Source organism: Anastrepha ludens, chromosome 5, assembly GCF_028408465.1.
Source record: "Anastrepha ludens isolate Willacy chromosome 5, idAnaLude1.1, whole genome shotgun sequence".
NCBI classification, from domain to species: Eukaryota; Metazoa; Arthropoda; class Insecta; order Diptera; family Tephritidae; genus Anastrepha; species Anastrepha ludens.
In genome coordinates, this window is record NC_071501.1 from 25,937,925 (window position 1) to 25,964,069 (window position 26,145).

General features: G+C 33.0%; 1 protein-coding gene across 5 annotated transcripts in view; it reads right to left on the reverse strand.

Moving 5' to 3' along the window:
• Positions 1 to 26,145, reverse strand: part of LOC128864317 (cytohesin-1) — a 114,653-nt gene that overhangs the window by 81,425 nt on the left and 7,083 nt on the right. Inside the window, exons 1-2 of one of the 5 annotated variants that reach the window (XM_054103926.1) lie at positions 25,183 to 25,799; positions 25,024 to 25,116 (exon numbers count right to left, since the gene is read on the reverse strand). The exons of 1 other annotated variant lie outside the window; for it this stretch is intronic. In XM_054103926.1, the coding sequence (XP_053959901.1) occupies positions 25,024 to 25,116; positions 25,183 to 25,236 (147 nt within the window). In that variant the 5' untranslated portion in view covers positions 25,237 to 25,799. Of the gene's footprint in view, positions 1 to 16,077; positions 16,486 to 25,023; positions 25,117 to 25,182; positions 25,800 to 26,145 lie in introns of those variants that run through there. 3 more of the 5 variants (XM_054103927.1, XM_054103924.1, XM_054103922.1) reach the window with 3 other exon arrangements.

Genomic DNA, 26,145 nt, shown 5'->3' on the forward strand with positions numbered 1-26,145 from the left:
GCTCATATATGAGACGCATTTTTCATAGCCACTTAACATACGCTTCAAAAATGAATCAGCTTTGCGTTTGCGCTTCCTTCTAGAAGAGCATCAAATGCTTCTATTCTATTATACTCTTGTATTGTAGTCTTCATTAACATTCTAGGAAAATAGTGGTAGTAGAAATCAGCATCTGCCAGTTTTGCGAGCTGGACGATGAAATGCCAGAGCACATCCGTGGCTCTCACAAGAAAAATATTCGCACCTAGGTGATCAAACTCTAAATCCATTAGTGATAAAGAACAAAAAGTAGAGATCAATCGTTGTGACATTCTTACGGAAGTCGGTTCTATGTCAGTGGAACGATTCGCCTTTGTATCCAGCCAAGGACTATCACTACACCTACAACAACACCCACAACAACCAATCGTTGATAACAGGACTGGGTTAGGTATATGTGGCTGATCTGAATAGATCTCATATAGACCATAAGGGCCCGTGGTGCTACCAGTGTTGTTGGAGTCGTGTTAAACATAGTTCGTGATACATGTCTTGGCGAGTTTTAATAAACAGTTTGAACTCTTGTCAGCACTTCCCTTCAGAGATCAAAAGTCTACCAATCCCAGACAGTTGTAATGAGTTCTGCCTAGATCAGGATAGTGGCAAAGAAGGTATTCTAACGTGCCACTTTCTTCTTCGCATTAGTTACACGCGTCATTCTGAACCAATTCCATTTCAGCTGCGCGATATGGAGTCAGACAATGCCCCGTCAGTACTCCAACCAATATTTTACATACCTTCCTTGGGAGTGATAAAATAAATATTGGTTGTTTTCGTAAGAGGACTAGGTTAGGCTAGGTTAGGTTAGCCTGGTTGGCAACAAGCCACGCAGAGACCGTTTGGTCCCTACCGATACCAGATGGAGACCAAGGACTAAAGAATATCTCTTTTTAATCACTATTTAGGCAAACAGCTGGATGTGTAAAACTGTAATATTTTTCTTTTAGTTATCCGAATGCTTCTGTCTGACACTGTATATAAATGTACATACATACATATATGTGAATTTGCACATCCAGCTGATGGACAGCATTCATAATACATGTACAAATGTGCAAATATAAGCATACATACATACAATAATTGATCTCTTAATGTGTTTTGGGGTCATCTCTTCACCCGTAACTTCGACTTTCATCACGCGATTGGCATTCAAGTGCTGCCGCATTTGTCACCAACCACCGGAAGTGGATAATTTGCGCTTCACCAACAACAAACAACAAACAAATAGCACATAATAAGACGAGATGACTGCTTAAGGCGTCTTAAGAGGGGCGAAAACTTGTTGGCAGACGCTTAAAGCAAGAAATGTATGTTTGAGTCAAATTCGCATTAGAGATCTTTGTGATCCTTAATGAGCGAATGAGTGAAAAGAAACAAAAATAAAACCAAGTATATATGAATGTAAATATACACATTCATACATACATACATACATGCATACACACTATACTCGTACACAATAGTAAGTGACCAATAAATAGTAAGAGGTTCTGAGGTAGTGCATCAGAGCTCTTGTAATAATTTCTTGCGCAAAATATGAATGACGCCATTTGTAGTGCTTTTCATTACTCCCGTAATTGTAAGCAGACATGCATATACCCATTTATGTGCATATGTATGAAAGAGTATTGGCTCTGACAATTAGCGTGTGTAGACAGATGCACGTGGCCGGGTTGGCTGTCGCTAAAAAGCTCTTGCGTGGCGACTAGCCAAATAGTGGCATGGACTAGTGTTTATGTAGTAGTCGCTCGCCGTCGGAAGGGTCTCTCTATGCGCATTTTGTATATGTACGTGTGTGTGTGTGTGTGTGTGTGCGTAGATAGTTGAAGGACAATAAAAACACATACTTGCACAGCGCACTCGTGTTGGCTAGGAGCTATAAATTCAGCTGTCACAGGCTTTTGGTCTGACAACACTCGCCAAGTGGAAGGTTGAGTGCAAACAACTTTTTCATAAAAGAAATATTAATCGATAATCGCCGTTCGAGGTGGCGTGCAACGTTCGCTTTAATGACAGAGTTATTGTTGGTTTTGTGTTTTTGCAAACACGTGCAACAAACAACAACAACAACCTATAGTGACAACAAAAACAACAACATTACCCCAAACAGGCAGGTGTGTCCAACAACCGGAACTGTTGTTACACCACATTTTACAAAAGCGGCTGCCCAGTGGTTTACAGCTGGTCGGGAGTTTACAGCCGCTGCCCAGCCGCCCAGTACTAAGAGCATACACCAAGTCTTTATTATTGGATGGAAACTAGCAATTGGTGAAAAAAAAAAAATGGTTTTAATTTTTAATGAATGCACGCAGGTCTCTTTCAGCACCAATTAATCAAACGCAGCGGCTGCTAAACTTCACATCCGCTAACGCGAAAATTTGCAAATGTTTTGAAATATAATTATATTTTTTTTTTCCACTTTCAATTTCTTTTACATTGTGTGTAAAGCAGATAAATACAGTTAGGCAAGTATTTTTTCGTACAGCACTTTGCCGTTAAAGGCATTGCATTTACAAAAACTATTTGAACTTTGAGAAAGGCTTCTTAAGTAGAGAGAGAGGGCGGCTTCTTAAGGGGTCACCGCAGCGGCGAACAAAATAAGAAAATTTGGGGAATTTTTTTCATTGGCACAATTAAATAAAACGGGGTTGCGAAATAAGTTTGCAAGTACCTGTTCTAGTTTGAAAGCTTAATTTGTGAGGATTATCGAGTTATTAGAATTCTCGTGTTTGGCGTGTCCTAAAAACAGCAAATACCTCAAACGAGGGATATATCCGTTAAAAATATAATTTTGGGAATTGTATTCCTTCTCCCCTCCTTTTACTCTCGAATGCGTCCTTAACCTACTAAGCTCAACTAACTCAATTTCTACCTCATTAAATACAACTCAACTCTTTTAAAATTAAACATTTTTGTAAGCGCAAAGTAAGGAAAGTTTTTTTTTTATCGTATGGGGACCGACCAGGTCAGTTGTACATTTTATAAAGTGCAAAATAAAATTTTTTGTTATTTACATCTTTTAAATCTTTTTTTATATTTTTTTTATATATTTTTTATATATTTTTTTTATATAATATTTTGTTATATAATTTTTTATATTTTTTTTATATTTTTTTATATCTTTTTTAATATTTTTTTAATATCTTTTTTTTAATATTTTTTTATATTGTTTTTATATTTTTTTAAATATTTTTTTTAATTTCTTTTAATATTTTTTTATATTTTTTTAATATTTTTTTTATGTTTTTATATATGTTTTATATATATATTTTTTATATATATTTTTTTATTTTTTTTTTTTATAATTTGGTTTTATAATTTTTTTGTATACTATTATTTATGTAATTTAAATTTTAAATTTTATGATTTGATGATAAGTTTTTTTTTTATGATGATAATTTTATAGTTTATTTTACATTTTTGAGAATAATTATTTGTTTTTTATAGGGGAAAATGGGGAGTTGTGAGACACAGGGAGTTGTGAGACATTGTTAATATACCTTTCGGCATTATTCATTTGTTCACATTCGATTTTAAGTGTCAACAAGTGTTCTCGATACGATCTCACTTTTCAGCTAGCATTGGTCATATTTACACGCATTCGACGCGTCTCTCCAGTTACTGTGTTTTGGAATTTCTCGGTAAATTTTTTTCATCATTTGTTTTGCGATACATTCGATCAGTTGTTGAAGCAAATTGCAAATGTCAATATATACAAATTATTAATTGTCCTATTAGCTTTGAATTTACATATTCACTTGGGCATGAACGTTCGATGTGTTTATGACTACGCGGCCATTTATAAAAAAAACGATTTGGGGAGTTGTGAGACACCGTTTTTTTCGACGTTTTAACGCATCTTTCATAAGTACCTCGCAATATTCATGCATTGTTTGTATATATATCATTTTTGCATCATCTGCAAAGGGGCAATGTCGAAAAAGTTAAGCAGAAACAACTCCATTCATTGCAATGTATGCGATCGAGCTGTGCACCTAAAGTGTGCCAATTTACGAACTGGTTATTATACATGTTCTCACTGCGAATCATCAGATTGATGGCATTGCATTTTTTATACACTTTTTTATAACAACTGTCTTTTCTTTTTTATTTTTCATCTTAATAAAGAACTAACAACTAAAATAAGTCATTTTTATTGATTTAACCCATGGTGTCTCACAACTCCCCACATTTTTGTGTTTTGTATTATATTTTATATTATTATATACATTTTTTAATTTTAAGGAAAATTGTAGTTTTGTTAAATAGGCCATACCAATAGCTTCCAGTATTCATTGACTAAAGATTCCATCGTTCACATATGCAGAATATTAAGATTTTGAGTAATACGGGTCCAAAAACAAAACCCGTCTCACAACTCCCCATTCTCCCTTACGTTATTATAATTTTTTATAATTCCTTTTTATAATTGTCTTTTAAATAATTTTTGTTTTAATAATTGTTCTTTATAATTTTTTTTATTATTTTTTGTATATAATTTTTTTCTTATTTTATTTATTTTTTATAATTTATTTTTATGATTTATTTTTTATCATTTTTGTTTTAATAATTTTTTTTTTTAATTTTTGTTTTAAAATTTTTTTTTTTAATTTTTGTTTTAACAATTTTTGTTTTTATAATTTTTAATTTATAATTTTTTTTATTTTTATAATTTTTTTTATAATTTTTTTTATAATTTTCTTTGTAATAATTTAATAATTGTTTTTTATACTTTTTTTTACTTTTTCTTAAATATTTTACCTTTTTAATAATTTTTTGTTTATAAATTTTTTAAATTTTTTTTGTATAATTTTTTTTTTTGTATAATTTCGTTCTTATAATAATTTTTGTTTTGATAATTAAAATTTCTTTTTTTTATATGTTGTTATAATTTTTTTATTCAATTTTTATATAATTTTTTTTTTAGAATTTTGTATTTGGTTTTGGTTTTTGTTTTATAATTATCCTTTTAATAATTTTGGTTTTAATTATTTTTTTAATAATAATTGTGTTCATAATAATTTTTAGTTTTTTTATAATTTTTTTGTGTATAATTTTGTTTTCAATTTTTGTTTATAATTTTTCTATTATATTTTTTCTTAAACACAGTTTTTTTGCATAATTTTTTTGGTATAATTTTTTTTATATAATTTTGTTTTCATAATACTTTTTGTTTTAATAATTTAAATTTTTTTTATTTGTTGTTATAATTTTTTTATTCTATTTTTATACAATTTTTGTTTTAAAATTTTGTATTTTGTTTTTCTTTTTTTTTTATAATTATCCTTTTAATTATTTTTGTTTTAATAATTTTTTTAATAATAGGACTATGAATAAGTTCGTGCGGTTTTTTTCGAAATTTCAAACTTTATTGACGTAAAATGGTTACAAATTTAATATTCAAAATATTGTCCATCGCTTACTACTACTTTTTCCCATCTTTCTGGCAATTCACGGATTCCCTTTGTGAAAAATTCGGTCGGTTTTGCCGCAATCCACGAATCGATCCATTTTTTGACTTCATCGTAATTACGGAAGTGCTGGTCAGCCAGGCCATGTTGCATCGATCGGAAGAGATAGTAATCGGATGGCGCAAGGTCTGGACTATACGGCGGGTGGGGTAGGACATCCCATTTGAGCGTTTCTAAGTATGTTTTGACCACTTGTGCAACATGTGGCCGAGCATTGTCATGTTGCAAAATAACTTTGTCGTGTCTATCGGCGTATTGCGGCCGTTTTTCTCGCAGTGCTCGGCTCAAACGCATCAATTGTCGTCGGTAGACATCCCCCGTAATCGTTTCATTCGGTTTCAGTAGCTCATAATACACAACACCCAGCTGGTCCCACCAGATACACAGCATAACCTTCAGGCCATGAATATTCTGCGCCGACGTCGATGTTGAAGCATGGCCAGGGTATCCATACGTTGCCCGACGTTTTGGATTGTCGTAATGGACCCACTTTTCATCGCCAGTCACAATTCGATGCAAAAAACCCTTTCTTTTGTGCCGTTGAAGCAGTTGTTCGCATGCCATAAAACGGCGTTCAACGTCTCTTGGCTTCAATTCATACGGCACCCAATGGCCTACCTTTCGGATCATTCCCATGGCTTTTAAACGTTTGGAAATGGTTGATTGATCAACTCCCAAAGTTTTTGCAACCTCTTCTTGCGTTTGAGCCGGATCTTGATCGAGCAATTCCTCCAATTCGGTATCCATGAACTTTGGCGGCGCACCCTCGCGTTCTTCGTCTTCCAAGCCAAAATCACCACTTTTAAAGCGTGCAAACCACTTCTGGCACGTTCGCTCAGATAGAGCATGCTCACCATAAACTTCCACCAAGATACGATGACTTTCGGCTGCTTTTTTCTTCATATTAAAATAATGAAGAAGAATTCCCCGCAAAAACACATTATTTGGCACGAAATTCGACATTTTCAAGTGTGGTAAAAATATTGTTGTTTACGCTTCAAATAAAAAACTTATACTGACGTTTGTGCCTTACGACAATAGCTCTCCAATGAATGTTTAGAAATGTGGATCGATGGAATAATAATCAAGTTACGCCATCTGTTGTAAAACCGCACGAACTTATTCATAGTCCTATTACATTTTTTATTAATTTTTTTAATAATTTTTAGTTTTTTATTTATTTATTTTTTTTTTATTGCTTTTTATTTATTTATTTCTTTTTATAATTTTTTGTTTATAAGTTTTTTTTTTGAAAATTTGTTTATAATTTGTTTATATTTTTTAATAACTGTTTTTGTAGATGTTTGTTTTTATACTTTAGTTTTATATGTTTCTTGTTACAGTAATAACAAATTTTGTTTTGTTATTACTAATGGTAGCTGAACAGTTTTTCTTCGACAAAGCCTTTGTTTTACAGGAGGTGCGGTTAAACTTGTAATTTCTTACGATGATTGCAGATATTTTATTCTTGACTATTCGCTTAAATAACTTTGAAAGTATGGAAGAAGTTGTTGGTATATAAATTTGGGCATATTTTAAGCAAATAACCAAAAAGAATTTTGAAATTTCGAAATTGGCTTAACTCCTTAAATCATCAATATTTGTGCAAAACACGTGAAATATTTGTTAATAGCTTTTTTCGAACTTTAAAATATATATTTTATATATTTATATTTTTAATATTATTATTAAAATTATTATTGCGAGCTCAAGGCCGGTTTAACAATAAAATATCCAACTAAATTATTGCTAAGTACTATTTTTTGTCGATTTGTCGAACTCAATTAATATTAAAAATCTTGTAAATTAATAAAAAACAAGATAAATTTACATTAATACATTTGTAGTGCGACTCTTTAGACTCACTGTATAGCCACAGTTATAAAAAAAACCCCCTTTACTGAGATCACTTGCTGCACTCTTCCACTCGCTGTCGTATTGCGTGCCCTTTGTAAATGCTTCGAAGGCCTTGTAGCGCTTGTTAGAACGCTGCACTCGGATAACACCACTACCACCTCGCTTATGGTGAATATGTGACAAGTGGTACAATGCATTTGTCACTACAAGTACTATAATTTACGTAAAACATTTGTAAATTGTACTACAACAGCCAAATGGCGGCGGCTGCCTTCATTGTTTGCGAATGCATACCTTACCCCTTACAGTCCCCAGACACGAGCAATCGCGAGCAAACAGGCGATAGATAAAGTCATAGTTGCACAGCAAAATTTACATGTAAATCAACAATGTGATTGGCGCAGCAGTTTGCGACAATTGCCGCTATGCCATACACACATACATGCATCTACACATCATATATACATCCACACATACACATATGTCAGTGCTTGTGGTGCTACTTGTTTATTGCAATTCTTTCTTTTGTGTACATAGGCAGGCAACAACGCCGCGAGCAGAGCTTAGCCGCTACAACCAAAAACCCGCAAATTTAAGCTTTGTATGTAAATAGTAAGTATTTGTAAGTTTGTACTGCTAAAACACTCACTTTGCATGAACAGCAGAGCCAAAGGCCCTCCAATGCGGGAACATCTAAATTCACCGCAAACAATGCAGCCCATCACTTAACTTTGGCTGCCTACCAGCAAAAGCAATGAACGCTAGTACATACATACACACACACACATGCACACATACTATGCAAGGTGCCGGTCTACTAGGAAGTGTTGTTGTTAGAAGTTGTTGCAGTGGTAGTAAATTGTAAAAGTAATCGAATTAAAGCATAGCACAAAGACAAACCAAAAAGAAACAAAACAAAAAAATAAACGGCACTACATGGAGATAATAAATATCTACATATCTTCAATATTCGGTCGTAAAAAATAACAAGTAGAGCGTTTGGGTGACAAATTTAGTTCTAAGTAGCTTTATAAATAGTTTTCTGAAGGACGAAGAAGCCTCTGTGAACAATAGCAGAACAGCGGCCATGCAGATCTATTCTCTCGTTCCTACGAAATTCGGTGCTGCGTTAGCGGAACGACCCGGATTTATAGCCGGTCAAGGACTGTCACCCTAGCAGCAATGCCCGTGCTTTTATAATTTGCAGAAGAGTAGAATCGCCCTAATCCTACCACAACTCTTCTCAAAGTTATACCGATCTATATGCGAATCAAATCTCCCAAGCCTTCTTCCAAATTAGACTGTCAAACATCAAAAGGTTGTTTATAATAGCCTCCGAGCCTATATTTGTCATGAAAAAGCTTCCCACTAAATATTAGGTGCTGCGTGGCTCACTTCATTTGTTGGCCAACATCCAGATGCGCACCACAAATTAAAGGAGCAACTTCATCTACGCACCTTGTAAGGGTATACGTGACACTCTATTACTATTGTTTTATGATCAAAGAGTCCTTTGATGTTATTAGCATTGGTGTGAGGAGTCGAAGAATTCGTTTTTGTAAGCCAACAAGTCCCTCAAAGTCAATGCTATACTTTGCAGATATGCAGGCATCGCGCGAGACAATGAAAACCTTAAGAAAATATTGTTCTCATGCCACCTAAGCCGCAGCTGATTTCGAGGTAACATAATGACCGAGAAAAACTAGGACTATACACTTCCATAACATTATAACCAGACGTGGAAACACATAGACAAAAATGTATATCTCGTTGCTTGGTCTTCTATGGGCGAAATTTTCTCCATTTACTCGAAGGTGCTGCACATGCGTACGAGATAGGGATTGCTAACACGGACAAATGCAGAAAATGCAGAGAGGATGTTGAGGAGACTTTAGAACACCTTCTGTGCGTTTGTCCGGCATTATTAAAAACGCGACTAAGATGCCTGGGGGCCCCACTGTTTGAGGGTCTGGAAGACGTCTCAAAAGCGAAGCTCCCAGCCCTACTTAGATTTGCCAAAAGCGCTGACATCCTACATGATGTCTACTTTAGGTATTCATAGAGGTCGGTCTCCATCTGGTATCGCTAGGGACCAAAAGGTATATGCGTGGCTTATTGCCAACCAGGCTAACCTAACCTAACCTACTCGAAGGTCAGGCTTTAAAGACTAACCCCCCTAAGACTTTCAGCACATGGCACAGCAGGGGTATCGAAAAAGTCGCCGATGAAAGTCGGATATTCCTTTTTTTGTCGATAAAAGATCATCATTCATCATCACCAACAAAATCTTTCGCATTTTATTTAGCTTCGGTCAAACCGGTGTAGCTTGGCAGGATTTGAGTAACAAATAGCTTGATATACGTTCCCAAGATAGTCGAAACCATGTTACCGAAGGTCCCCAGATTTATAGCCGATCAAAGGCTGTCATATCAGCAGTACCGCTCAAATATTCATAGAGTCTTTTATCTAAAATGTAACGATAACAAAATTCCTACGAAAACTTGGATCCACTCTCCTCCTAAAATAATATGCAGACATAAACTTTAGCATTGCCGAGGCTCGTACATTGGATTTTATCCCCTCCACCAAAAGCCATTGGCAAAATCTTTTTATTTTAGAAAAAGTCTGATTTTTTCGTAGAGTTCTATTACCAGATTCGATCCTCCGACAGTCGATTCTACGTTACCGAAACGACACGGATCTACTATATATCCAGTCAAGAACTGTCATCCCAACAGCATTCCAGGAACACGTATGGGAAATGTTTTTGCTACTACAACAACAATAACCAGATTCGAGTTTTCAAAGCAAATAAGACCATTCAAATTATCAGATACTTTGTGAATTGCGGTACTTCGATATATTTGCACGAAATTACTTAGTTTAACGAGCTACATACAATCAAAAGTATTATTTCATTATCTTAGCTTGAAACGTCAGCCAAGAGTGGATATCTCCAGCGTCTGCCATTCCTTGCAGTAAAACAAAGTCTTCGTCGAGGTTTTTCACTACGATTCCCAAGCAGTTAATTACTGTCACACCTCTAAGCAAACAGACACCGATAAAGTTAAAGGCAATCACGAGTGGCGCTTCTTTTAGACAGGTTATTTAATATAAAATAAACGCCAACACTCAAGTAGCTTTAGATAAGAGTAACTAAAATTATCGAACATCCAAACTGACAACGGTTTTCATTTTTTGCTGAAAGTGGCAATTTAATTTTTTTCCTTTCGATATAAAAAATTGAATTATCTGCAAGGCAAATTACAAGGCACGAATGTATCTTATCAAACCTGCTAGTTGGACTTACTTCAGAAGATGACTAAGTATTGCAATAAACTGGAAAGCTACTGAAGGCGTAGACAATCAAGAAATATTACTCGAAGGGTGTTGATAAGAATGCAAATTTCAATGACAACTCGAAACTTGGAAGTTGTATGCAGATTTTTGAGGGAAAAAGTTATAACCAAAAAGCAAGCAAAACAAAAAAACAAAAAACAAGAAAAGAAAAAAGGAAGAAGGAAAAATAAGAAAAGATAAAAAAACAAAACAGAAAAAAAATGTAAGAAAACCAAACAAATACAAAAAATAGAATAATAAACAAAAAAAAAAAAAAAAAAAAAAATTTTTTTTATTTTTTTTTAATTAAAAAAAATTTTTTTATTATTTTTTTTTAATTAAAAAAAATTTTTTTTATTATTTTTTTTATTTTTTTTTGTTTATTATTCTATTTAATTTAATCTAAATAATAAAAAAAATTTTTTTTAATTAAAAAAAAATTATAAAAAAATTTTTTTTTAATTAAAAAAAAATAATAAAAAAATTTTTTTTAATTAAAAAAAAATAAAAAAAAATTTTTTTTTTTTTTTTTGTTTATTATTCTATTTTTTGTATTTGTTTGGTTTTCTTACATTTTTTTTGATAAAAACTTTTTTTTAATTAAAAAAAAAAAAAAAAATAAAACCAAAAATAAAAAATATAAAGAAACCTTTTTGTAGAATAATTTTTTGTTGGCAGCTTATTCGAAGAAATAGCAGTGGAAATAAGTTTTGTTATTCTTTTATAAAATATCTGTCTTCAGAAGCCCCTAAACAATTTCTTTTTCTTTCGTTACAACACACTGCTCGTCTAAATGGCAAATTATAACTTGAGTTCTCTAAAGAAAGTAGTCGATTTCATCAACGTATGTGACTCGTCTCGAATGAGTCACCTCATTGAAATTTTTTCGGTTTTGAACAAAAATTTTATTATGACATTTATCACATAAAAGTCAATATTTGTGCGGAAGTATGTACATATGTATGTATGTATGGATGTATTCGCATCTGCTTGGCAACTGAGTTAAATGTTAAGTTATTATCAAACCAAAATACGAGTACCTACTTTCAAAGAGGTTTGAATCGTCCCAACACAGGCCTACGAGCGATCGCAAAAAAGGATGCACTCATTTACAGACTGGAATGGTGCGACGCCAGTCACAGATACATCTACAACTTCCTGAAATATGGATTCACAGGGCACACAGAGAGTAGCCGACTGGTGCACGTTCACGACTGTTTTAGAGGATATTGGGTCATGTGACATCTCCTGCTATTTACTGTTTAAGCGAACCTCGCTATTGCAAATTGCAATGAATTTGCGAATGCAAATTTTCAATCATCTACAGGCATGCATTGGGTTTGAGAACTATAACCAGACACTTCTCAACAGCAGCAAAACACCTCGCTTCTCCCACACCGAACCATTCAACTCAAGCAAATAAAGCAATAAATGAGCTAACTGAGAAGCACAGGCCAACTTCCCGCACTATGACGTGCGACGGGTAGTATCGAGAAGACGCAACTTTTGGCGGAGCACACTTAGGTTAGGTTAGCCAAGCTGCTTGTCTAAGACAACACACTGAGTGGCCCTAAGGCCCATTGTGCCACCTGCATTTAATTAACATCTCCTGATCTGAACAGCATCGTAAATCCAACATAGCGTTCCATCCTTGGTTTATAAATGGAACGGGAGCAGAATGAGGTATTGTAGAAAAGAGTAAAGAGCACAAAAGATCCTCAATTCGTAGTGTCTCCATTTTATTACATTACATTGCGTTAGTGCTCCACTGAATTTTCTAAAAGTTCTTAAAGCTTAAGTTCGAAGGGGCACCACGCAATTTTTCGATACTCCCTTCTGAGATGTCCCCGATGTACATATATCTGCTGGAAGCCGAAGAAGCTCCCAGACATCTTAGAAAACATAGAAATGTCACGTTCTCACGACAGTCGTTTCTACCTTATCGGAACGATCCGGATTTATATTTATATTCGTACAAGAACTGTCTCTCCGACAGCATTCTCCGTACATGTAAGGGGAATGTTCATGCTGTTACAACAACAATAACAACAACCCGGATTGTAACTTCAGAAGCATTTATCAGACATTTTTGTGGAATGTTTTCTGCTGTTACAACAACACGCTCATCCTTGGGTCTGCCGAAACATGACGCTTCCTGGAGCTACTGTTGCTGTTGTAAATGTAGCAGCACTTATCAACCTCTGATGCATTCCAGAGGTTTTCCAATCGGACAGTGTCGTCGAGTTCGAATGTCAAGCGAAGAAATGTGGGATGTCCTGTGAGTGCTGTTCATATGGTGGGGAAGCTCTTTCGTATGTTGGAATATAATCTCGCTAGATAGCTAACGTTTCGTAATTAAAATAAGTAGATTCAATTACAAGTACAATTGATCGTTCCCAAGGCATTTGATCGGTGCCACGTTACCGGAAAGGCAGTCAACGACTGGCACTCTAACAGCATGCCCCAAAGACTTATCAAAAAGTACAACAACTACTAATACCACAACAACAACAAAAACAACAAATACAACATTAGCAAAAAAGAACTTTAAAAACAACAACAGCCAAAATAATAATAATAATACGAACAACAACAAAAAGTCCAATTGGTATGAAATTAACAGTAAATTTTGCTAACAGACAATGCGATCGATTCCCGAAGAAAGCATATCAAAATGACGCCTCCAACAATAATTGGATGCTGGACTAGATACACAAGCGACGCTACTAACAACCAAGCGCAGCCTTCGAGGTAAGCAAAATTCACGCCTAGTGCTTGAATTTATTTATACAGGCATTGTCCGACCAGAGCGTCCAGGGCATATTTAATATTAATCTTCCGTTGCACACCATTTTTAAAACCTGCGGTTGGGCACCCGGGTATGGCTCTTTTTCGATCTCTTCGAGAATCCCGTTTAAAAGGTTGTATGCACAATTTAGTTAGAAAATAAAATTTTAGGAAGCTACCTGGAAGCGCAAGCCGTTAGCTATAATAGAAATGTATGCAAATTTATGTCCAAAGTCGAAAAACCCAGTTTGGCCAGAAAAGTCTAACCAGACACGGGTGCCCAACCGCAAGGGCTTGCAACCACACTGAATCTTTATGTTTTCGATACCCAAAAGACACTAAGCTGCTACTTAGGAATTGGGTACATTCGTCGTTAAGGGGGGGGTAGGGTCACAAAATCGAAATTTTTTTTCTTCACTCATCTTATAGTAAATCATTTCAAGAATGTTGTGTCAAAATTTTAAGTGGATCGGAGCAGAACTCTCAAAGTTATAGCCTTTGTAGGCACTCTACCTCGAATGCGGAGCATCGATAGTTTTTCAGAGTCATTTTTTCAAACGCGTTTTTCCCGAAACGACTTCTTAAAAGTCGGTGCCAATCACTCCGAAACTATTCAACCGATTCTTTTCAAATTTGGCACACGTTTTCTAAATCAAAAATACCCCCCCCCCCCCTGTTTTTTTTATTTTTTTTTTTAAGGTTGTTTTTCACTCACAAATATGGCGAAATTTTTCGCCAAAAATGCTCGTTTTACGTTTTTTTGCCACCAAAACTACAAAAATGAAAAAAAAAAAATTTATTAATGGGGGGGTGGGGAGCATTACGTCATACTTTAACTGAAAAATTCGACTTTTTTAGTTTCAGATGATTCTACGACGAATGCCGATTGGCACCGCAGAGCACCTCTCGAAAAACATATCTCCAAAAAAACTCTGTCATGGGCTTACTTGTCAATATTTTATTATTAATATTTTTTAAAAACTTATTGAAAAGATGTACAATAACATGCAACTGATTTTATTAAAGTATCTTAAGCCATATTTCTGTAAAAAATTTAAAAAAAAAGTGTTTTTTTTTAGCGCTAAACCCCACCACCCCCTTAAACAACCTTTTCCGTATTCATAAAAGTCGGCTTAGATGCTGTAAAAAAAGTAATGCTTTTGGAACGATTTCAGGCAAAGAGCACAATTTCTAATTAGCTGTCCTCTACTGTACATATACATACATACATACGCATACACTTGAACATAAAATTCCCAGGCAAATTAAAAAAAAATTGTAACACATGTGCCTTAAATTTTCGATTTTCCTAATACTATGTGCAATGCGTTCAAATTGCGACTGGCGACAGCCAAAATTTCACTCTCAACCAGCCAGTCAGCCAGCCACAACAAGCATGTTGTGTACTGCTAAAAGCAACAACAATGTTACGAAAAAAAAAAGAAAACAAATAAAAGTCCCTTTTATGTACAATTCTTCTTCTTCTTCTTGATATGTACAATGCATAGCAAAATATTCAGCAGCCAACGACTAATAGCGTCGTCCTCCGTCCATTGACTGGCGCTTCTGGGCTGCAACGACGAAAATATGCAAAATTGCGTAAAAATAGTAGCAGCAGCAAACACAATTGATTTGGTATGCGAGGTAAGAGAAAGAATTTTTGGTTTATATATTTTTTTTATTTTTATTTTAATATATTTTTTTATTTTCATTTTATATATTTTTCTATTTTTATTTTATATATTTTTTATTTTTATTTTATATATTTTTTATTTTTATTTTATATATTTTTTCATTTTATTTTATATATTTTTTATTTTTATTTTATATATTTTTTATTTTTATTTTATATATATTTTTTATTTTCATTTTATATATTTTTTCTCTTTTTTGGTTCTTTATTTCCTTTTATTTTTTTTAACTTTTGGTTTCTTTTTTTTATTATTTTTTTGGCAAATAAATGGTGCGCGCACTCTTCACAAGGCACAAAATTCGAGTTTAATAGATGGCACATATATGGAAGTTTCTACGCAGTTTACCGGTTTAGTTTGACAAAAGTTTTGATGGGCGGTAAAAAATTTCAAAAAAAAAAAAAAATAATTTAACACTCGAAACGATTTCAACTAATCGCACATCCCTTTAAGCACTCTAGAAGGGCAAAAGATTCGAATTTGCAATTTATTTTTAAATTTACAAAGCTCATACATGTACATATGTACACTCATCTGTATGTATGTAAGTAGCGAGCGATAAGAAAGTACGAGGCACTTTTACATCACACTTTGAACCACTTTATAATGGAATAAGACGTATATGAGTTTATATGTACATACATATGTATGTATTTAGTATAGAAAATGTATGTACTGGCATGTTTGATTGTTTTATTTTTTTACACTCTCATAGTTTGCGACCCGTCAAAACAAACGTAGCATCAGACTTGCGCGTGCATTCCTCCTTCGGCCGTCACAAATAGTCACCAACAAGCGAAAGTAAATATGTACATTTATATGTAAATGTAAAAAATTCGCGACAACAAAGAAACCGAAGCGCACTTCAAGCATTTAATTCTTTATATTACTTTATTTCCTTTTTTCATGCACTTTTTTCCCCCAATTCTACATCTCCTCCAAAGGATTTGGGCACTTTCGCTTCAATTCACCTTCTTCACACAACTGCAGCTCCTTTTCAAAATGCTTTAGCAATTTTTATTTAATATCAAAAACAAATATTAATTATTTAAATTTTTACACTTTTTCAACGATTAGCTTCGTTTTTTTTATTTTTTTGCTTGAATTTTACGAATTCCACTGGCTTGCAATTTATTAACGTTTTGAGGCACACTTCGCGCGACCATCACCCGTCACGCCAACATTTTGTTTAGATTCTCGAACTCAGACTAAAATTGAAAACTCAAAAATAACAGCCGCAACATTTAGCAGGTTTCGTCGCCACTGCGTAACAACAAACGGACGTACAAGCGCAACCATCTAATAAGCAAGCAAGCAAACAATCAGCCTTCCCAGCTAGTCATCATCAGTGGTGTCTCTCGCAGTCACACATACAGCCATCGCATCAAAGAGACGGCCGGTAATTTCGTTTTGTTTTGATTCTCACTCGTGTGGCTCTCTATTTGGCCGCCGGCAGGTTAGTAAAATCAATGGCTGAATAGCTGACTTCTTGTTGTGGTGTGTGAGCTAGTTGACTATTTTTTTTTTTTTTTGTGGGAGCAATTACTCTTGGCAACTGTTGCTATTGGCGCTCATTGCTATGAGATGGATCACCAGTTTTTGCACACACACACACTTACTCACTTCTTTATAAACTACTGCTTTTTAGCACTTCGTTTATCTTATCAATGGAAAATTATTATTGTGGATGTCATAAGATTTTTTCAAAGACGTCAAAATATCTCTAATCAACGGGACTTATTTAATTTAGACAGCAGCAGTAAAAAAATATTAAAAATACACGCAAATATTTGACATATTTATTAATGTCAGCAAGACTTGTTTTGATTAAATTTTGGCGATATTTTTTATAAGAGTAAACGCTGAATAAGATAAGAGGAGAGTGGCAAAGAAGGATTTTGGGTGAGAAGCGATTGTGAGTAAAAAAATTTAGAACAGAAGAACAAATGCGCGTTTTTCTGATTAGATGATATAATATATTAATTATTAGATTATATGCATGTAGGTCTAGAATAGCAGAAAAAAGGATAAAAAATAATATTAAGTGCTTAATGAGAGCATTAAAAAATAGAGAGAAAGGTCCAATAAAACAAAATAAAAATAAATGAAATTAAAAATTAAATTAAATTAAAATATATGGATAGAAGGTAAGAAAATACTAAATAAAAAAAGCTAAAAATATTTAGTGAAAAAATTAAGTAAATCTATGTGAAGCAAAATCAAATAACAAAAAATAAAATGAAATAAAATAATAAAAAAATACAATAAAATAACAAAATGATAAAATAACTTGAAATAAGGTAATCAAACTTTAATAAAAATAAAAAAATTTTAATAAAATTAAAAACTAACATTAAAAAAATTAAACTAAAGAAATTTATTAAAAATAAATAAAATAAAACAATATAAAATGAAATCAAATAACAAAAAAATAAAATAAAAACAACTAAAGTAAATTAAAGTAAGGTATTAAAAAATTAAATTAAATGATAACAATTTAATAAAATGAAATAATATAATAAAAAAATACAATAAAATAACAAAATGATAAAATAACTTGAAATAAGGTAATAAAACTTTAATAAAAAAAAAAATAAAATAAAATAAAACTAAAAAATAACATTAAAAAATAGAACTAAAAATATTTATTAAAAAAACAAATAAAACAATATAAAAGAAATCAAATAACAAAAACAAAAAAAAAAAAATAAAACAACTAAAGTAAGGTAATAAAAAATTAAATTAAATGACAAAAATTTAATAAAATGTTAAAAAATTTAATAAAAAATTTAATAAAAAAACAAAAAGAATAAAACTAAAAATATTTATTAAAAAAATTTATTAAAAAAAAAGAAATCAAGTAATATAAAATAATAAAATAAATTGAAATAAGTAAAAAAATGAATTTAATTAAAAAAATTTAATAAAATACTAAAATACGACATAAAAAAATGTATTTAGAAGAAAAACGTAAAAAATTAAAACAAAATTAAAAAAAAAAATAAAACTAGAAATATTTATTAAAAAGAAATTAAATAAAACAATAAAAATTAATAAAAATAGTAAAAAATAAAATAAAATAATTTGAAATAAGGTAAAAAATTTAATTAAATAAAAAAAGAAATTGAATACAACAATAAAAAATTAATAAATATAGTAAAAAATAAAATAAATTGAAATAAGGTAAAAAATTTAATTGAATAAAAAAAGAAATTGAATACAACAACAAAAAATTAATAAAAATAATAAAAAATAAAATAAAATAAATTGAAATAAGGTAAACAAATATAATAAAATTTAAAAAATTTAGCAAAATACTAAAATATGGCATATGCAATAAAGTACAATAAAAAATTTAGTAAAGAAAGAAAACTAAAAAAATTAGAAAAGTAAAACTAAATATATTTATTAAAAATAAATGAAAAAAGTAATAAAAAATAAAATAAAATAACAAAATAAATTGGAATAAAATAATAAAAATTTAATAAAATGAAAAACAAAATGAAAAGAAAATACAAGAAATAATAAAAAATATAAAAATACAAAAACAAAATGGAACAAAATTCCACATAAAATAAAATACAAAATTTAATAAAAATATGAAACAAATATAATAAAAAATACTTATTGAAAAAAAAAAAAATAATAATAATAAATAAAATAATAAAAAGTGGAAACATTAAATTAAATAAATTAAATCCGACACATGCAATAAAATAAAATGAAAAATAAATAAAAAAATCAACAAATAAAATGAAAAAAGTATAACTAAAAATTTTTATTGAAAAACAGGAGGCCACAGACAGAGTTTGGTCAGTTGAATGGGTTTAAGTTAGCAAATCACGCGGTATAAGTTCACATGCCGGTCAACTAAACTTAACTGGTCTCATTCTGGTTTTCAATAAATATTTTTAGTTTTACTTTTTACAATTTTTTGTTATCAGCTTACTTTGCCAAATCTTGCATTGATCTTATGAAGACCTGAATAAGTACTCGATGAAAATACAATGCACAGTTATCTGGAGAAACCTTAAATCCATTTTGAGGATTTTTTTTCTAATTATTTTCAACGAAATCAAGCGTTTTTTTTTCGAATTTTTATGGAGGTAATCCACTCAGTGAACGATATATAATAGTTTTTCATTTTCCATACACGACTGAAAAATCACTTGCGTCAATCATCGCCACCATAAGCTTTTTGGAGCCTTTGGACGCACCAAAGAGATATATTTATAAAATTTAACATAAAAGTCAATCGCAGCTCTTTGTTTGAAACTCATTGGCGGACAGCCACTTTTTATCGCATCGCCACGTTAGCCCCGTCCGTCCCCCACTTTCCACACCCTACCAGTCTAGCAATATTTTACGGAGGTTATCAAATCTGATACCCCAAAGTGCTAGAGTGATTAAAAAAGATAAAACGATTTTTTTTTCACCCTTAAAATTTCAGGGGCCACCCTTAAAAATTGGAGGGCTACCAGACTTTCAGTTGGTTTATTAGGACGTCACAACGGGCTCATCATGAAAGTTCTAACCGGTGTAACCAAAAGCGTTGTTAGCTTTTAAACTATAACAACAAAGGATTTAAATTTTTTTTTATTTTTGCAATTTTTTGACATCACTTAAAACTATAACTTTTGCAGTTTTTCTTAAAAAACAAAAAAAAAACAATTAATGTATATTATTTATTACAGCAATTCAATAATCCAAATTTGTGTATTCGTTTTGATTATCGCATTATTACCGTGTTTTATTATCGTGTTATGACTCACTTAGTATTTATGCAAATAAGTCACACTGCAATACTCAGTAAGCGCTTTGTTAATTATAAACGATCCGTGATCTCGTTATCATTTCTTTTATTGCGAATTCTAACTTTAACACATCCGGAATAATTCTCTCTAGAAACTATATACACACACATGCATATTTCTTATTATTATTGCAATATTCAGCTTAGCGAGCGTAAGACTTCTCTTTGCTAAACACGCTGAATACTCGCATACATGCATGGCTATTAAGAATAAAAGATTGAGTGTACATCATTGCATACTTTCTGGCGCATGTAAAGCTAATTTTGGTACAATCTTTATTGATTGAATAGTTCTATTAAATAAAACATAAATTCATTTTTTAATACTTCTTTCATCCAATCATAAAATTCAGAGGGTCTTGAGCTATAATAAAGGGTGTTTATAATCAATTGGGAACTGATCACGTTGTTATTAGAACACACCCCACTAAGTGTCAGATTAGTCCTGAAATATGATGAAGCCATATAAAGAATTTTCCAATAACAGGTATTATTTTGAATAGGGTTGCGCTATCAAGAGATAATTAATGATTTTTATGGCCGGAATTGGATGGTATTGATCTGGACAACGTTTTTTTTTGTCAACAAGACGGCGCTACATGCCACACAAGCAACGAAACCATTGATCTTTTATGGGGAAAGTTTCCCGACCGTGTTATCTCTCGAAGAGGTGATCAAATTGGCCACCGAGATCTTGTGATTTAACATCTTGAGACTTTCTTCATTGGAGCCACGGGAAAGAGAAGGTTTACGCCAACAACCCAAAGTCGATTCAAGATCTCAAAAATGAAATTCGTGAGGCTATCGAGGACATAGGACAGCCACTTGCAATTCGGTTATGGAAAATTTCATGAAAAGGATATTGTCCTGTAAGCGTGGTCATGATGGCCATTTGCCTAATGTTATTCTCCACTATTAACGGCATACCTTCCTCCTCTTTATAATGAAATAAACAACCGATCCTTTATATTAAAAAATAGCATTTTTCTTTGAATATCAAAATAACACCTCTTATTGGAAAACCCTTTAATACCAGGTCTATCTGATTGAATGATAAATGTACTACTTAGTCCTGCCATAAGTTCTGTTACAAGTTAAGTCCGTTATAGATATGAAATTATAAGACTTTTTTTAATGAAGTTAGTTTTGTTTAATCATGTAAATATTAAAAAAAATTTTGATTTTCATTTGAAATGGTCACCGTTTGCCTTCAAACGTTTAGGCCATTCATCTATTGCAGCACGCACGGTTTCCATGGATATTGACGTCGAAGATTGTTTGAGACTCTCCAAATTTCTGTGAGGTCTTCGACAGGCCATGCTCTCCATATCCGGCCACAAACCGTAGTCCAATTGATTCAGATCTGTACTTCTAGACGACCAATCTTCTGCGACTATGAACCCAGGAATATCGTTTTTTAGCCACTGCTGGGTGGATTTTACTTTATGGGCGGGAGGGGAATCTTGCTGGAAGATCCAACGCTCTCCATTGAAACGAGTACTGCTCAACTGATTCAGCACGCCTTCAAAGACTGTCTCCTGGACCACTTTTGCTCCAGTCTTTTTCGCAGAAATGAGAAGATGTAAGGCCTTTAGAAAGCACTCCCCACCAAACCATTACGTAGGCTGGACCCTTGAAACAACATTTATTGCGTATTTAAAAGTTTCAGCATAGATTTTGTCGATTTACTTATTAAAAACTTCTGCAACAGTGAAAATTTTCTCATCTGTGAAAAGATGACAAAAATATTTTCATGGCTGTTGACCGCGTGCCACCGGAGAAGCAGGTTACATCTGTCGAGTCTAATTTTCCTCAAGCGCGTTGTCAAAAGATGACCAGTTGAGCGACGGAAGGCTGTAATCGCTTATTAGTCTCGACATGGACATTATGTATCGAACATTCATTTCCCTGAACATGATTCTCTGCTTTTTAAGGGGATTTCAGCGAATTTTTTCTCGAACGGCTTTTATGGCTGCACTGGTTCGAACCAAGCGACGACGACCACTACTTTTTTTGTGTACCACTTCAGACGTTTGAGAAAAACGATTCAGGGTGCGGTAAGCAAACATTCTCGAAATATTACAATAAGTTTTCTCAGTAACTTGCACTTTTACCCATCTTTTGTAGTGCTATCACTGCACTGCGATTTTCTGTAGCTCCTCACTCCAATTTGCCACGAAACTTAGTATAATTTATGAGTAGACAATGCCTGCGAACAAAAACAAAGGGAAGGGAACTATTTTGTCCGAATTTCTTCTCGTCGTATGCATTGCCAAATTTGTCACAGAATTTATGGCAAGACTAAAGCAACACGTAAATTTAATAATTTAATTTTTAGGTATTTCCATTAGGAATATCAAACAATCTGGAAAAATCTTGTTGTTGTTATTTTGTAATAGCGTTGAAAAGTTAGGCAAATAAAGTTTCTCTGTATGAACGCGGTTTTAGCCATTAACTTTTCATACTTGTTCGCGAAGTGAATGCTTCTTATGTGATATCAGTAGGACAGTTGATTATTTGTTTTGTTTTTTTTTTTTGCTTTTTTATTTTTTTTTTTGGTTTTTTTATTATTACTTTTTTTTTAATATTTTTTTTTCTTTATTTTTTGGTTTTTTTATTATTATTATTTTTTTTTTAAATTTTTTTTTGTTTATTTTTTGCTTTTTTTATTAAAAAAATTTTTTTTTTTTTGGTTTTTTTATCATATTCTTTTTTTGCGATTTGATAGTTTGAATATCAAAGTGATATTTAAATTAGGTTCATTCATGTAAAAATTATCCAGTAACTTGCTAGTATATTAATTTCCGAGAATTCGCTCTCAAAGAGAAAAATATCGAAAAAATGTACATAAACGCAAAACCAGTAACAATTTGCAAGTTTTATGAACAGTTGATTAAATTGCTGACAGGAAAAATCACAAAACGTAAAGAAAATTTCAGTTGAGCTCACTCGTATTAAATTTTCAAAAATTAATAAATAAATAAAGCAAATAAAATGCAAAATAACGATCTTAGCATCACATGATTTTATTTTGTCCACAATAATTGGTTGCATTTCATCGCCGCTGTCAGATGAAGAACATTCCATTAGCAATCGTATTGTTGTGGCAATCACAGCTTTCTTCATATTTTCCTTGCATGTATGTACGAGGGGGGCTCAATAAGTACCCGTGTTAGAAATGAAGAAATTTTTTCAAATTTTTTTTTTCCAACCTAGCCGCCTTTTAGATACACTTCTACCAACGCTCCGGCCATTTGTTTAACTCCTCCAAAAAATAGGATTTGTCGAACTCTCCAAAATACGCCTCTGTCTCGACGACTTTCTCGCTTGAATACATTTTTTTCACACGAGCCGTTTTTTCATGGCTAGCAAGAAAAAGTGCAGGGAGCTAGATCGGGTGAATACGGAGAGCGCGGCAGCAATTCATTACGCGATTCATGAAGTTTGACGCCGACAACTCCTGATTAATGTGCTGCTACGTTATGGTGGTGAAACAGCACCTTTTTTCGTCAAATTCGGGCCTGTCTCCTTCAATTTTTTGCGAAAGCGGTCCAATAACTCACTGTAATATTGTCCACAGATCATTCTTCTTTTTTCTAAAAAGACCATGAGGATGACGCCGTTCGGATCCCAAAAAATCGTCGCCATGACCTTTCCGGCCGATGGGGCTGTCTTAGTCTTCTTTGGAGCAGATTCATCGGGAGAAATCCATTGTTTTGATGGTTTCTTAGTTTCTGGTGTGTACTTAATGATGAGTCCAGGTTTTATCAACGGTGACAACTCGACGCGAAAATTCCTTCGGATCCCGCTTAAATTGCTCCAAACACTGCTTCGAAGTTAACAACCGCATCCACTTGTTGTACACCGTGCGCAATCGCGACACCCATCGTTGAATTCGACAATTTGTTCATCTCCAACTTATCATGCAAAATATTAATTGCTGCTCCTGTCGACACACCTATGGCCTCTCGTTAGTTCGCACACTTTTGTTAGTCGATCAGTCGATCAAGTAATGAACTTTTTGAATTAATTTCTCGATAACCACGTCTGCCGGGCGTCCTGGTCGATCCTCATCAAATACGGATGCTCGACCACGTTTAAATTCGTTGAACCAACATCTAATTGTGGTCATAGATGCCACAGCATCCCCATAGGCAGCATCTAACTTTGCTTTTATCTCCTCGCATTTTTCGCCATTCAAAAATATAAAGCGAATCACCGATTTTTTCCATCTTAGCGAAAATCACGAAACACGTCTTACTCGAATAGCTGCCAAATCCAAACTAGCCTATCAATCAGTCTGAAATTTGTTTTGCCGTCGTTTGATAGATTGCAGCACACGATACTAACACCAACTTCCCTTAGAAAAGCCCCTCTGCCATCAAACACGTGTACTTATTGAAACGCGAAAACACAAAAGATGCCTTCAATGCATTACGGAAACTACAGCAACGGTGACTGGAGGCTGTGGTTCAGAAGTGCGTACCTCTAAATCATTGACTGATTCGAATTTAATATATGACTTCCAATAAACTATTATATATAAATTTCATCTGAAATATATTTACTTGCATTCTCCATTTTAATCAGCATTTTTATATAAATTTAGAGCTTTGACTCAATTCGCAAATTGTAAATCGTGCTTATTTTTACTTTGCGATCAGCTGTTTTTCTCACTTGCAAATTCGTACAAGTAAAAATTTATCCAGTAAAAACTTGCCACTTCCCCTCAAAATGAATTGTCATATTGCTCTCTCACTTTCCCCTACTTTGCAAAGTTTTTTGGATACATGAACACCAAACCTTGATAATTTTAACAATTCATACAAATTATTTGCTTCATGAACAGACAAAATGCACGTACGTTTTTTATGCTGCAGCTATCAACTTATATGAATTCGCCTTTCTTACTCGATTGAATTTTCATTTATGTGCATAAACTCGTAAGTATGAAAAATGCGCTTATCATTGAGCGCTGAGCATTTTTTTTGTTTGTTATTGTTTTTATACATATGATTATTACCTTCAAATTGCTATTTTCATCCTTCTGACATTGACATACTTTTCCCCCCGATAACTGAGTGACGTATGTCTCATCTTCGTGTGCATATAAACTCTATAAAAGTTTATTTTAGAATTTTATTTAAAAGCTTCGTTACAAAAAACGTTTTAAATTACTAACCTTCACTGTGTACTTCACTTTTTTGTAAAAAAGTAATTTTTGCATTACTCTCATGTCGATTTTGTTTGCACTTTGAAAGCTTACATTAAATACAACAACAATTGCATAAAAGACGAACACTATAAAGTAATATTTATTTTATTTTTTATTATTTTATTTCATTTTTTTACACCGAAATCCCGTTTCGACATTTGCCGTGCGCCAGTGCACGCTCACAACTATCCAGCTCATATTTGAGTAAAGCATAAACCTTGCGCTAGCCGGCAGTGCGAGTCGTGAGCAAGCGCAACTAGTAGAAAAAACAGTTTTAAGGTGAATTGTGCCTACATTAGAGTTCAGGGCAGCGACCAAAATGTAAATTCTTCTCTGCAATTCTCCACGTGCAACTATTTAGATATTTGTACTACTATGTATTATAACTGGTTGCAATTGCTAACTTGTTATGGTGCACGTCACTACACATTTGCATAACCAGTTAGACACGCGCTGACCGCCCAAACCGCTTGTGTTTATTTAATTAATTTATTATTTTTATGTTCAAGCGCCAGAAAGTCTCAGACGAAAAACGATTCTCACGCCCACTACTTTAATTGCCAGCCGCGTATGTGAATCTGCGACGACTTAACGGTTTCATGCTCTCGTTTTGGTGATCATAAACTTATAAATGAATAGTTAATGTTACATAGATTAACACAAGTGGGAGAAGTGTTGTCATTAAATTAAAACCGAGAGAATAAGAACCTTTTTTTGGACTAGGCCATTCGTATAATCATAAAAACTTTAAGAAAGCAACAACAAAAGTACGAACTCACAAACTTCTAATAGGAAGGTGGACAAGTGAAGACGGATAAAAATTAAGTTCACTGAGTAAACTGTCAAATATACGAATGAGTAAGTGCAGAAATAGTTGTATACAGTGGTGGCGACCTACTTAATTAAATAGGGCTCTTGTTGACTTTGAGA